Genomic DNA, 14,580 nt, shown 5'->3' with positions numbered 1-14,580 from the left:
ATAGCCTTGGTCTCCACAGTACCATTGACCTTCACATAAAAGGTGGACGCTCCCACTTCAATCCCATGACTCATGGGATGTGTAGAATATTGAATTTCATGCAAAGTAGTAATGGTAATTACACTGGTGTATATTGAAACTGATGGAAATTGTACATAAAGTAAATGAAAATGGAATTAACTTTAAGGTGTGTTGTGTTAATTAGTAACCATTATGAACCCTCTAGCCACCTTGAGGGGGTAGAATATGGTTGGCTTTATTTAAAAGTAATTTATTGCTTAGTCCAATCAGTCCTCTCAAGTCAGCCCACTATATCCATTATTCTTATAAGGCTACCGAGAAATGTCATGCAGTTGGTGTGAATACAAGTTCATAGTTTCCAGTCTAACCTTATGCATTGTCTAGTTATTTTTCTCATCCCTGCTCAAAGTAGCCTCAAAATCCATACCATTCCACATTACTTTCCAGGCCTTAAATTGTGTCCACCTTAATGTTACAGTATACCACCACATCTTGTTTGCCTCTTGTCTTCCAGTAGACTAAGCTTCTTTTTCCAGGGTAAATTTGAGCATGTAGAAAATGTAAAAGAGGAACTGTCCCCAATTTCCAATTCTGGGTTTGATGACTTAATAGGTTTTAAAATCAAATTGTTGGTTTCCTTTTAAACCAATTTTTCTTATTTTTTCAGGGGTCTTAAAAGGTTCAGTTATATGATTTCCAGAAAACATGTTGCAGACTCATAAACCCTCTTGAGATCTAAATTCCTTTCCACTCAAAAATCTTAAGCAATCTATTTTGCATGTAGAAGTTGTTCAATTAAAGGAATAAATGTTTGTTAAAATAAAATAAAAAACAGTATGTCATTGACTACAGTGTTGGAGGGACAGCAGTAATCACACGTAAGCTGCTGGAAGGAGCTGGATTTTCATTTCAGGCCACTATCAGAAATGCTTAGTTTGCTGTATAGTAAGGATCAGAAGATCTGATCCTGATTACAGAATCTTGGACTGTGTCTCCCACTTCATCCTTCCCGATCATCCCAGAAGAACTGTAAGATTCCATCTGGGAAAATACTGGTAGTTCATGGAAGAGCAAGAAGTTAGAGGATTGTGGATTGAAATAAAAATAGGGTTGGATGAGTACCAGAAAGCAGGGCTCTCAAACTCCTGGACATCTGCAGAAAATGACAATTTCAGAATACCAACTGGAAGAAATATGCAGAGAAGTAAGATGAGAGGAGCCTCCTCAGGAAAGAAGACAGCTGGCCCACAGCAGAAGAATCTGGAACCAGCCCTCCTGGGCAAATGGGGGGGTTGCAATGTGAACCCCCCTTCAAGATCTGTGAAGAAGACAAGAAATACCAAATAGAAGACTCCTAGAAATGGAGATGGTGACTGTAGCAGTGAGGCCCTTCAGCCAGCTCAGAAGAAAATGGCCTAGGCAGACCCCACTGTTGAAAGTGAGGAGGTATTTAAGAACAGAATGAAAGTTAAAGTGAAGATTTCTGAAGAATTAAACCATAACTTCTTCTTCTTTTTTTTTTAATCCTCACCTGAGGACATTTTTTCCATTGCTTTTCAGAGAGAGTGAAAGCGGAGGAGAGAAACATCCATGTGAGAGAGACACATCGACGGGTTGCCTCCCGCTCATGCACTGACCAGGGCCAGGGATCAAGCCTGCAATCAAGGTACGTGCCCTTGGCCGGAATTGAACCTGGGACCCTTCAGTCCATGGGCCAACACTCTAACCACTGAGCCAAACTAGCTAGGGCAAACCATGACTTGTTGAGAACTAAGACTTATTTACCAGGCAGAAGCAGCTGTTTCCACTCCCTGCTAAAAAAAAAAAAATGTAGATGCCATTCTGGAAGACTATGCAAATTGCAGGAAATAGCAAGGAATGTTGATAATAAGGAATTTGCAGTGAATAAAGTTGTGGCAGAAATGAAAGAATACTTCAAAGTGATGTTGGGACTCAGCTGCTCTACAAATTTGAGAGGCTCCAGTATGGCAAAATCCTCAATGTGCTGATGTTCCAGGATTATGGTGAGCCATTCATACCTAAAGAGATTATTCATAAGAATCAGAACAATGTTAGTGTATATGTTCCTTGACAGGAAGAGCCTTAGATGATTGTTGGGCTACTTGCATGATTTCCTAAAATATCTGGCAAAGAATGCTGTGTCTCTGTTTACTGGCAGTGATTACCAAGTGGCTTCAGCTGAATATCATAGCAATGCCCTATGAGGGTCTACTGACCGCTCACTATTATGTCTGGTATCTGTAAACACTCTGTTTTTTCTTCTATAATTGATGTTCTTTAAAATGGTTAATGTATATCAGGGCTTATGCTTCTGTTTGTTTTCTGCTTTGTTTTAAACAGAAAATAAAAGGAGCGCAAGCTCCTTTTCTCATTTCGAAGTTGCTACCAGTGTATGCAGTAATGAGAAAAAGAAGAAAGATTCAGTAGAACATTTTCCTCCTTGACAACGTTGCTTGAATGCTGCTGGTTTTATCACTTTGACACTACACAGTTTTCTAATTATGTGTTAATGTCACATGACAAAATGCACTGATTCCTAGTGCCAAAGGTTCAATTTAATGTATATACTGAAAACGCATGCATTTATGCTCCTTTTAATGGTGCATGAAGTAAAACAGCCTATCCTCTGCAAGTCCAGCTCTGTTGTTCTTCAGGCATTCAATCTTTGCTCAAATTGTTGAAGGATGGTGGCTTGTTTGATGGTTTTGGGATTTGAGTCTAATGTACATTCTAATATGACAGAGGTAGTGCATTACTGTGTAGCCAGGGTTTTCTAGAGAAGTTGGTATTTTAGGAACTGTATTAAAGATCTTAAATAAGCCTGGCCAGGTGTGGCTCAGTGGTTGAGCATCACCCTAGGATCCAGGTGACCGGGGTTCGATTCCTGGTCAGGGCATATGCCCAGTTGTGGGCTTGATCGATGACTCTCTCATCATTGATGTTTCTCTCTCTCTCTCTCTCTCTCTCTCTCTCTCTCTCCTTTCCTCTCTCTGAAATCAATAAAGATATATTTTTAAAAAAAAGATCTTAAATAAAATTTGCCTCTAAATTTTAAAAAAACATAGTATGCTAGGTCGAGGTGGCTCAGTGGTTGAGCATTGACCCATGACACAAGAGGTTACCTGTTTGATTCCCATTCAGGGCAGATACCCAGGTTTCTGTCTCCATATCAAGTGGGGGGCGTGCAGGAGGCAACCAATGGATGATGATTCTCTCTTACCGATGTTTTTATCTCTCTATCCTTCTCCCTTCCTCTCTCTCTAAAAATCAGTAAAAACATATTTAACCTAGCTGGTGTAGGTCAGGGGTTGAGCACTGACCTATGATCCAGGAGATCAAGGTTCAATTCCTGGTCAGGGCACATGCCCAGGTTGTGGGCTCAGTCCCCATTGGGGGGAGTGCAGGAGGCAGCCAGTCAATGACTCTCAAATCATTGATGTTTCTCTCTCTCCCTCTCCCTCAGTCTCTCTGAAATCAATAAAGACATATTTAAAAGAAAATATATATTTTTTAAAAAGTATGGTATTAGCAGAAAAACAGACACAAACCAATGGAACAGAATTAAAAGGCCAAAAATAAACCCAGAGGTGTATGGGCAACTAATTTTCAAAAAAGTTAACCCAAACATACAATGGAGAAAGGAAAGTCTCTTCGATAAATGGTACTGGGAAAACTGGAAAGCCACATGCAAAATGATAAAACTAGACTGCTATCTGATGCCATACACAAAAATTACCTCTAATGGATTAAAGATTTGAATATAAAACCTGAAACAATAAAATACATAGAAGAAAACAGGCACTAAACTTATGGACCTTGATTATAGAGGAGTTTTAGTGAATTTGACCTCAAAGACCAGAGAAGTAAAAGCAAAAATAAACAAATGAGAGGATTCCAAGATGGCAGTGGATTGAATGAAAGCTACACTGACACTCTCCAAGGACTAAGCTGGAATTATAACTAAAATATAGAAAAACCATCCTGAATAACCAACTGAAGACTAGTTGGAAAGCACCCTAATAACCCAGGACATAAAGCCAAGACTGCATAGAGCCTGGTAGGAAGTGTGTGGACACGAGAGGGCAGGCTGGGCACCAAGAGGCAGAAGCTAAAGTTCCTGAGAGATATCTCAGATGAGGGGTTTCTACTGAGAACTCTGGAGCCTAAACCCCAAGTTGGGCTTCCCAGCGCAGAGCACCACAACTGAGAAAGCTGCCCACATAACATCTGGCTGTGAAAAGCAGCAGGGTTTCTATCTGCCAAGGAGAGATGGCTGGAAATTCAGGCATGCTCTTAAAGGGACAATGCACAAAGGTCTGTGTGTAGCCATTCACCTTGGGCTCTGGCAGAGGGCGGGCAGAGTGGAATAGAGATGTGTGAGGAGAATCTAAGGATGCTGGCTTGGGGGATGGAGTTCAAAGGGCAGCCATGTGGATTTCTGTGCTCAGTCATTCCCCAATACAGCACAGGACATCTTTCTCAGGTAGACATTTACTGTCCAAGCAGTTTTTGCCTGGAGAGGAAAGCAACAGCCCTACCCTGTTGGAAAGCTTCTCACCCCATCCTGTGGAATTTCCACAGCTGCAGCTCATTAGGAGACTGATAACAATCAACATCCCCACCCTGTGGAGTTTGTACAGCCTGAGCCTCATAAAGAGACTGAATAACAATCAGCCTCTGGGTGCTTTGATTCTTTGCCTGATTTGCAAGGCATTCAAGGCCAGTCACAAACAGTAGCTGACACTGGCCTTCACCAGAGACCCCTTAAAAAAGACTGAAGTTCCTGGCAGATCTAATACATAGAAACAAATAGGCAGCCAATATGGGGAGACAAAAAATAAGCCCCAAATGAAAATGAGAATTCTCCAAAAGAAGAGCTAAGTGAAATGGAGATAAGCAATTTATCAGATATAGAGTTCAGAATACTGATTGTAAGGATGCTGAGAAAAGATAGGGAAATTATGAAGGAAATTAAGAATGACATAGCAGAAATATAGAGTACATTTGAAGGAAAAAATAGCAGATTAGTGTAAACTGAGGATTAGATCAGTGAATAAGAAGAAACAGTAGAAAAAATCACTCAAAAAGAGATTCAAAAACAAAAGAAAAAATTGAAAAACAGGAGGAAAGTTTAAGGGAGCTGTGGGACAACATGAAAAATAACAATATTCTCATCATAGGAATGCCAGAAGGGGAAGAGAATAAGCAAGTGATAGAGAATTTCTCTGAAGAAATAATGGCAGAAAACTTCCCTTGCCCGGTGAAGGAAAAAGTGACACAAGTTCAGGAGGCACAGAGAGTCCCAAGCAAGAAGAACCCGAAGAGTCCCACGCCCAGATACATAATAATTAAAATGCAAAAATTCAAGAAAAAGAGACAATCTTAAAGGCAGCGAGACAAAAGCAATCACCTACCTACAAAGGAGCTCCCATAAGGCTGACTTCTCATCAGAAACGCCACAGGCAAGAAGGGAATGGAATGAAGTATTAAAGGTAATGAAAAGCAAGGATCTGAAACCAAGACTGCTCTATCCAGCACAGCAAACATTCGAGGTAGACAGTGAAATAAAGAGCTTCTCAGACTAAAAAAGGCTAAAGAATTTAACCTTTATGACCACCAAACCAGCATTGCAAGAATGTTAAAGGGACCACTTTAATAAGTAGAAATATATATAGAGAGAAACAGGCATAAAGAATTACAATGGCAATAGTTAAATACCTATCAATGATAACCTTAAGTGTTAATGGAATAAATGCTCCAATAAAAAGACATAGGGTAGCTGAGTGGATAAGAAAACATGACCCAAATATATGCTGTCTACAAGAGGCCCACCTCAAAACAAAAAACTCACACAGGATGAGAGTGAAGAAATGGAAATTTTCAATGCAAATGGAATTGAAAAAAAAGCTGGGGTAGCAATATTCATATCTAACAAAACAGACTTCAAAATGAAGACCATAACGAGAGACAAGAAAAGTCACTGCAGCCCAGCCGGGCGTGGCTCAGCAGTTGAGCGTTGACCTAGGATCCAGGTGATCGAGGTTCGATTCCCGGTCAGGGCACATGCCCGATTGCAGGCTTGATCAATGACCCTCTCATCATTGATGTTTCTCTCTCTCTCCCCCTCTCCTTTCCTCTCTCTGAAATCAATAAAGATATATTAAAAAAAGAAGAAGAAGACAAAAAGAAAGGTCACTGCATGATACTGAAAGGATTGATCCAACAATAGGATATAACCCTGGCAAACATATATGCACCCAATATAGGAGCACATAAATTTATAAAAAAAACTTCTAAAGGACTTTAAGGGAGAGATTGACAGCAATACAGTCATAGTAGGGATTTAACACCCCACTGACTTCACTGGATATGTCTTCCAGACAAAAAATCAACAAGGAAACAGTCACCCTAAATGACACACTAGATCAGATGGATTTAATGGACATTTACAGAAAATTCCACCCCAAAGCTGCAGGATATATATACATCCTTCTCAAGGAGATTGGAATCATATCAAGCATCTCGGATCACAATGCCATGAAATTAGAAATAAACTGCAGTAAAAACACTCAAAAACTTTCAAACACATGGAGGCTAAATAACATTATTAAACAATGAATGGGTTACCAAAGGGATCAAGGGAGAAATCAAAAACTCCCTGGAAACAAAGGAAAACAAACACACAACAACTCAAAATATACAGGACACAGTGAAAGCAGTCCTAAGAGGGAAGTTTATAGCAGTACTGGCTTACCTCAAAAAACAAGAAAAACTTCTAATAAACTATCTAATACTACATCTTAAAGAATTAGAAAGAGCCCTAGCCAGTTTGACTAAGTTGTTAGAGCGTCCACCTGTGGAGTAAAGGGTCCCGGGTTAGATGCAGGCTCGACCCTGTCTGGGGCATGTGTGGGAAGCAACAAATCAGTGTGTCTCTCTCACATTGATGTTTCTTTCCTCCTCTCTTTCTCTCTCCCTTCCACTCTCTCTGAAAAAGCAATGGTAAAAATATCCTCAGGTGAGGATTAAAAAAAAAAAAAAAAGAATTAGAAAGGGAACAACAATAAAAGCCCAGAGTAAGTAGAAGGGAGGAAATAATAAAGGTCAGAGTGGAAGTAAATGACACAGAGACTAAAAATAAATAAATAAAAAATACAAAAGATTGAGGAAACCAAAAGCTGTTTTTTTGAAAAGATAAAGAAGATTCATGAACCACTACCCAGACTCATCAAGAAACAGAGAGGACCCCAATAAATAAAATTAAAAAACAAAAGAGATGAAGTAACAACTGGCACCACATAAATACAAAGGATTGTAAGAAAATACTATGAACAGCCATATGCCAATAAACTGGACAACCTGGATGAAATGGACAAATTCCTAGAAAAATACAATCTTCCAAAATTGAATCATGAATAATCAGAAAATCTGAATAGGCCAATAACAGGTGAAATTAAAGCAGTAATCAAAAAACTCCAAGCAAACAAAAGCCCTGGTCAGGACAACTTCACAGGGCCATTTTACCAAATATTCAAAGAAGAATGAATGCCTACCTTCCTCAAACTATTCCAAATACCCAAGAGGAAGGAATACTTCCAAGCTCTTTTAATGAGGCCAGCATTAGCTTAATTCCAAAACCAGATAAAAACACTACAAAGAAAGAAAATTACAGGCCAATATCCCTAATGAACATTGATGCTAAAATCCTCAACAAAATATTAGCAAATTGGATCTGGCAATATATTAAAAAGATCACACACCATGACCAAGTGGGATTTATTCCAGGGATGCAAGGTTGGTACAATACTCCCAAAACAATAAATGTGATACATCACATAAACAAATTGAAAGACAAAAATCACATGATCATATCAATAGATGCAGAAAAAGCATTCCACAAAAACCAACACCCATTTTTGATAAAAACTCTCAGCAAAGTAGGAATAGAGGGATCATACCTCAACATAAAAAAGGCCATATATGACAAACCTACAGCCAACATCATACTCAATGGGCAAAAACTAAAACCATTTCCCCTAAAAACAGGAACAAGATAGAGATGTCTGCTTTCACCAGTCTTATTGAATATAGTACTGGAAGCCCTAGCCGTAGCGATCAGATGAGAAGAAAAAACGAAAGGCATCCAAAAAGGAAAAGAGGAAGAAAAACTTTCATTATTCACAGATGACATGATATTATACATAAAAAACCCTAAAAACTCCACCAAAAAACTATAAGATTTAATAAATTAACTCAGGCCTGGCCAGGCATGGCTCAGCAGTTGAGCATTAACCTAAGATCCAGGAGATTGTGGTTCGATTCCAGGTCAGGGCACATGCCAGGGTTGTGGGCTCAATCCCCAGTGGGGGCATGTAGGAGGCAGCTGATCAATGATGACTCTCATCATCGATGTTTCTATCTCTCTCTCTCCCTCTCCCTTCCTCTCTCTGAAATCAATAAAGATATATTTTAAAAATAAATGAATAAATAAATAAATTCAGCAATGTAGCAGGATACAAAATTAACACCTGGAAATTAATGGCATTTTTATACAACAATAATGAACTCTCAGAAAGAGAAACTAAAAATAACAATAACATTTACCACTGCAACAAAAAAAATTAAGATACTTAGGAATAAACTTAACCAAGAAGTTAAAAGAACTGTACTCAGAAAACTACAGAATGTTGAAAAAAGAGACAGAGAAGATACAAACAAGTGGAAGAATATACTGTGTTTATGGATTGGTAGAATTAACATCATTAAAAGGTCCATACTATCCAAAGAAATCTATAAATTCAATGCAATCCCTATTAAAATACCAATGGTACATTTCACAGATGTAGAACATATACTCCAAAAATTTATATGGAACCAAAAAAAAAAAGGACCCCAAATAGCTGCAGCAATTTTGAGAAAGATGATCAAAGTTGAAGGGATCATAATACCAGGTATCAAGTTATACTACAAAGCCACTGTGATCCAAATAGCCTGGTACTGGCACAAGAACAGGCATATAGATCCATGGAACAGAACAGAGAACCCAGAAATTGACCTAAGCCATTATGCTCAATCAATATTTGACAAAGGAGGCAAGAGCATAGAATTGAGTAAAGACAGTCTCTTCAATAAATGATGTTGGGAAAACTGGACAGGTACATAAAAAAATGAAACTGGACTACCAAGTTACACCATAGACCAGAATAAACTCAAAATGGATAAAAGACTTAAGTGTAAGTTGTGAAACCATAAAAATCCTAGAAGGAAGCATAGGCAGCAAAATATCAGACATCTTATGTAGCAGAATTTTCACTGATACATTCCCTAGGGCAAGAGAAACAAAGGAAAAAATAAACAAATGGGACTACATCAAAATAAAAAGTTCTGCCTGTCTGGTGTGGCTCAGTGGTTGAGCACCGACCTACGATCCAGGAGACCGTGGTTCGATTCCCAGGGCACAAACTCAGGTTTCGGGCTTGATCCCCAGTAGGAGGTATGTGGGAGACAGCAGATCAATGACTCTCTAATAATTGATGTTTCTATCTCTGTCTCTCCCTCTCCCTTCCTCTCTCTAAAATCAATAAAGACGTATTTTTTAAAAAATAAAAAATATAAAAATGAAAAGCTTCTGTGCAGCAAATGAAATCAGCATCAAAATGAAAAGGAAACCCACTGTATGGAAGAACATATTCGACAATGGTTCATCTGATAATGGGTTAATTTCCAAAATATATAAAGTACTCATACAACTCAACAAAAGGAAGACAAACAATCCAATTAAAAAATGGGCAAAGGACCTGAATAGACACTTCTCCAAAGAGGACATATAAATGGTCAAGAGACACATGAAAAAATGCTCAATGTCGTTAATCATTAGAGAGATGCAAATTAAAATGACAATGAGATACCACCTCACACCTTTCAGAATGGATACTATCAATATCCACAAACAACAAGTGCTGGTGAGGATGTAGAGAACCCTCGTTCACTCCTGGTGTGAATGAAAACAGTATGGACTTTTCTCAAAAAATTAAAAATGGAAATGCCATTTGACCTAGTGATCCCACTTCTAGAAATATATCCTAAGAAACTTTAAACACTAATCAGAAAGAATATGTGCATCTCCATGTTCATAGCAGTGTCATTTACCATAGATAAGATCTGGAAACAGCCCAAGTGCCCATCAGTAGATGAGTGGATAAAAAAGCTGTAGTACATTTACACCATGGAATACTATTCAGCTATAAAAAAGAGGGATCTCTTACCCTTTAAGAAAACATGGAAGGAACCTTATGGAGATTATTATGCTAAGAGAAATAAGCCAGTCAGAGAAAGACAAGTAATACATGATCTCAATTATATGAGAAATCTAGTGAACGAAATAAAATGGCAAATAAAATAGATCCAGAGACATGGAAGCATGCAACAGACTGATGATTCTCATAGGGAAAGGCAGGGGGAGGCAGGAAGAGATTAACCAAACAATTTATATGCATATATGCATAACCCATGGGCATAGACAATAATGTGGTGAAGGCCTCAGGAGGGAAGGAATAGGGAGGAGTGGTCACTGGGGGGAGAACGGGGACATTTGTAATACTTTCAACAATAAAGATTAAAGCAGCAACAACAATAACAACAAAAAGAGAAATGGTTTCATGATATCAGGCTTTGTCAAATGGTATACAGAAAAACCAAAGACCTTCTTTTGTTTGTTTTTGTAAAGGTAGAGATGATTTGTTTAGTTTAAGATATGTTCTCTGATGTCCTTGTAGGGTATGCAAGTAGAAATATGGTACAAAACTAGTTTGGACATATAAACCTGGAGCTTATGAAAGAAGTCTTCACCTACATGTTCATAGTTCTATGGGAGAATCTGAATTTTACCTGTAGTTTAAAAGAACAATTAATTTGGAGATTGTCCATATTCCCATTAAGCTTTTATCTATGGCAAAGGTGTACCAGAATTCCTTACCCCATACATGGGAGAAACAAAGCAAGGAAAATTACCTTTGCCATTCCAACTGAACTGGCATTCAATTCTGAGATTCCTTGGTTGGTCTTGTCTCCACGTTCCCATATTCCAAAGTCCTGGCATAAAATAACCAATATACCATTAGCAAATCATCACTACTAAATGTTTAACAGATGCACAACACTTGAATAAAAGGCACACATAATAGCTAATTTGCCATACTTATATGTACCCACAATGCTCACTAAGGATATGCAAATGAGTTCAGTTGACCCCATAGATATTTTTCAAGTAACTTTGAATTCTAGTGGGGCCTCCAAGAAGTTGGAGGACTCCTGGACAGTTGACCTGTACTAAAACCTCTAGTTCAGTCCATCTAGAGAGGTACCTCTCAAAAATTTCCATTAAAGCAGATACCGAAGGGGTCTAGGAAATGAAGCCGAAACCACACCCAGATATTTTATCTAAAATTTCCATTCTAATTTTACTTCATATTGGCATTGAAAATGTTCCATGCACTAACCAATGCACTTTACACTATTATCTTCCTTAATCATTACATTTTACAGATGACAAAACTGAGGAGCAAAGAGAGGTTATGTGATTCACCCAAGAACACACAGCTAATAAGTGACAGAGCTAGGATTACAATTCAAGTACTCTCACTCCAAAGCTTACATTTTTAACCATAGCTCTTTGTGGCCTCTTTATAATATACAGATAACAGTTAAAATTACTTTTTAATTTTTTTTATTTTTGTTTAAAATACTACAAATGTGCCTTTTTCTCCACAATGACTCATTCCACCTCGTCTCATCCCTCTCCCCAGTCCCGCTCCCCACTATTGCCCCTGTCGTTGGGTTGTGCATATATGCATATAAATTCTTTGGTTAATCTCTCACCCTCCACCTACCCACTCTCCTCCATCCTTCGGACATTTGTCAGTCTGATCTATGCCTCCATGTCATTGAATCTATTCTGTTCATCAGTTTATTAAGCTCCTTAGATTCCACACATAAGCGAGATCATGTGATATTTCTCTTTCTTTGTCTGGTTTATTTCACTTAGCATAATTTTCTCCAGGTCCATTCATACTATCCAAAATGATATGAGATCCTTCTTCTTTATACCTGCGTAGTATTCCATGGTGTATATGTCCCACAGCTTTTTTATCCACTCATCTACTGATGGGCACTTGGGCTGTTTCCAGGTCTTAGCTATTGTAAATTGCAGTGCTAAGAACATAGGGGTGCATATTTTCTTTCTGATTAGTGTTTCAGGATTCTTAGGACATATTCCTAAAAGTGGGATTGCGGTGTCAAAAGGAAGTTCCATGTTTAATTTTTATATATATATATCTTTATTGATTTCAGAGAGAGGAAAGGAGAGGGAGAGAGAGATAGAAACATCAATGATGATAGAGACATTGATCGAGCCTGTAACCCAGGCATGTGCCCTGCCCGGAAATCGAACCCCGATCACCTGGATCCTAGGTTGACGCTCAACTGCAGAGCCATGCCCAGCTGGGCTCCATGTTTAATTCTTTGAGGAACCTCCATACTGTTTTCCATACTGGTTGCACCAGTCTACATTCCCACTAGCAGTGTACTAGGGTTCTCCTTTCTCCACATCCTTGCCAGCGCAACTCATTTATTGATTTGTTGATGGTAGCCATTCTGAGAGGTGTGAAGTGATACCTCATTGTGGTTTTAATTTGAATCTCTCTGATGATTAGCGACATTGAGCATTTTCTCATATGTCTCTTGGCCATCTGTATGTCCTCCTTGGAAAAGTGTCTATTCAGGTCCTTTGTCCATTTCTTAATTGGGCTGTTTGCCTTCCTCTTGCTGAGTAGTATGAGTTCTTTGTACACTTTGGAAATTAGCCCCTTATCAGATACATCCTTGGTAAATATGTTTTCCCAGACAGTGGGGTTCCTTTGTATTTTGAGGCTGTTTTCTTTTGCTGTGCAGAAGCTTTTTAGTTTGAAGTAGTCCCATTTGTGTATTTTTTCTTTTATTTCTATTGCCGTAGGAGATGTATCAGTGAAAATTCCTCTACGTGGGATATCTGTGACTTTACTGCCTATGTTTTCTTCCAGGATTTTTATCGTTTCATGACTTACGTTTAAGTCTTTTATCCATTTTGAGTTTATTTTTGTGGTGAAAGCTGGTTTTCTAGTTTCATTTTTTTGCATGTAGCTGTCCAATTTTCCCAGCACCACTTACTGAAGAGCCTGGATTTACTCCATTGGATGCTCTTGTCTCCTTTGCCAAATATTAACTGACTATAATGGTTTGGGTCTATTTCTGGGGTGTCTGTTCTGTTCCATTGATCTACATATCTGTTGTTGTACCAATACCAGGTCGTTTCGATTACAATGGCTTTGTGGTACAGTTTGATGTCGGGGAAAGTGATCCCTCCCACTCTGTTCTTTTTTCTCAAGATGGCTGCAACTATTTGGGGTCTTTTTGGTTCCATATAAATTTTCAAAATGTTTCCTCTAGATCTGTGAAATATGCTGTTGGTATTTTAATAGGAATTGCATTGAATCTATAAATTGCTTTGTGTAATATGGACATTTTAATGATATTAATTCTTCCAATCCATGAGCATGGTATATTCTTCCACTTGTTTATGTCTTCCTCTACTTTTTTCAGTGTACCGTAGTTTTCCGAGTACAGGTCTTTTACATCCTTAGTTAAGTTATTCCTAGGTATTTTATTTTTTTACTTGCAATGGTAAATGGTATTGTTTTTTTAGTTTCTCTCTCTGAAATATCATTGTTGGTGTATAAGAATGCCATTGATTTCTAGATGTTGATTTTGTATCCAGCTACCTTGCCAAATTCATTTATCAAATCTAGTAGTACTTTGATGGAGTCTTTAAGGTTTCTAAGTACAATATCATGTCATCTGCAAATAATGACAGTTTTACTTCCTCCTTTCCAATTTGGACACTTTTCATGTTTTCTTCCTGTCTGATGGCTGTGGCAAGGACTTCCAGTACTATGTTGAATAAGAGTGGTGAAAGTGGGCACTCCTGTCTTGTTCCTGATTTAAGGAAAATGGTTTTAGTTTTTCACCATTGAGTATGATGTTGGCCATAGGTTTGTCATATATGGCCTTTATTATATTGAGGTATGGTCCCTCTATTTCCACTGGGCTAAGAGATTTTATTAGAAATGAGTGCTAGATTTGTCAAATGCTTTTTCTGCATCTATTGATATGATCATATGATATTTGTCCTTCATTTTGTTTATGTGATGTAACACATTTATTGATTTGCGGATGTTATACCAGCCTCGCATCCCTGGAATAAATCCCACTTGGTTGTGATGTATGATCTTTTAAATGTATTGCTGGATCCAGTTTGCTAGTATTTTAGTGAGGATTTTAGCATCTATGTTCATCAGGGATATTGACTTGTAATTTTCTTCTTTGTAGTGTCTTTATCTGGTTTTGGGATTACAATGATACTTGTCTCATAAAAAGAGTTTGGGAGTTTTCCCTCCTCTTGGATTTTCTCGAATTGTTTGAATAGAATAGGTGTTAATTCTTCTT

The 14,580-nt window shown here is 38.2% G+C and overlaps 1 protein-coding gene and 1 pseudogene across 2 annotated transcripts in view; one reads left to right on the top strand and one right to left on the bottom strand.

Moving 5' to 3' along the window:
* PHKA1 (phosphorylase kinase regulatory subunit alpha 1) overlaps positions 1-14,580 on the bottom strand; it is a 208,546-nt gene that overhangs the window by 153,179 nt on the left and 40,787 nt on the right. The window contains exon 7 of the mRNA XM_081125812.1: positions 11,053-11,133. Coding sequence (XP_080981938.1) covers positions 11,053-11,133 — 81 coding nt within the window. The remainder of the gene's footprint in view (positions 1-11,052; positions 11,134-14,580) is intronic.
* LOC308551148 (mortality factor 4-like protein 2) lies at positions 1,136-2,246 on the top strand (annotated as a pseudogene). The gene is made up of 2 exons: positions 1,136-1,519; positions 1,797-2,246. The product of its transcript is annotated as a mortality factor 4-like protein 2 (transcript).

The sequence above is a fragment of the Miniopterus schreibersii genome (genome assembly GCF_964146895.1).
Source record: "Miniopterus schreibersii genome assembly, chromosome: X".
In the NCBI taxonomy this organism is placed as follows: Eukaryota; Metazoa; Chordata; class Mammalia; order Chiroptera; family Miniopteridae; genus Miniopterus; species Miniopterus schreibersii.
Note: the sequence above shows the minus strand (reverse complement) of the source record. Positions and strands in the feature narration are given on the sequence as shown.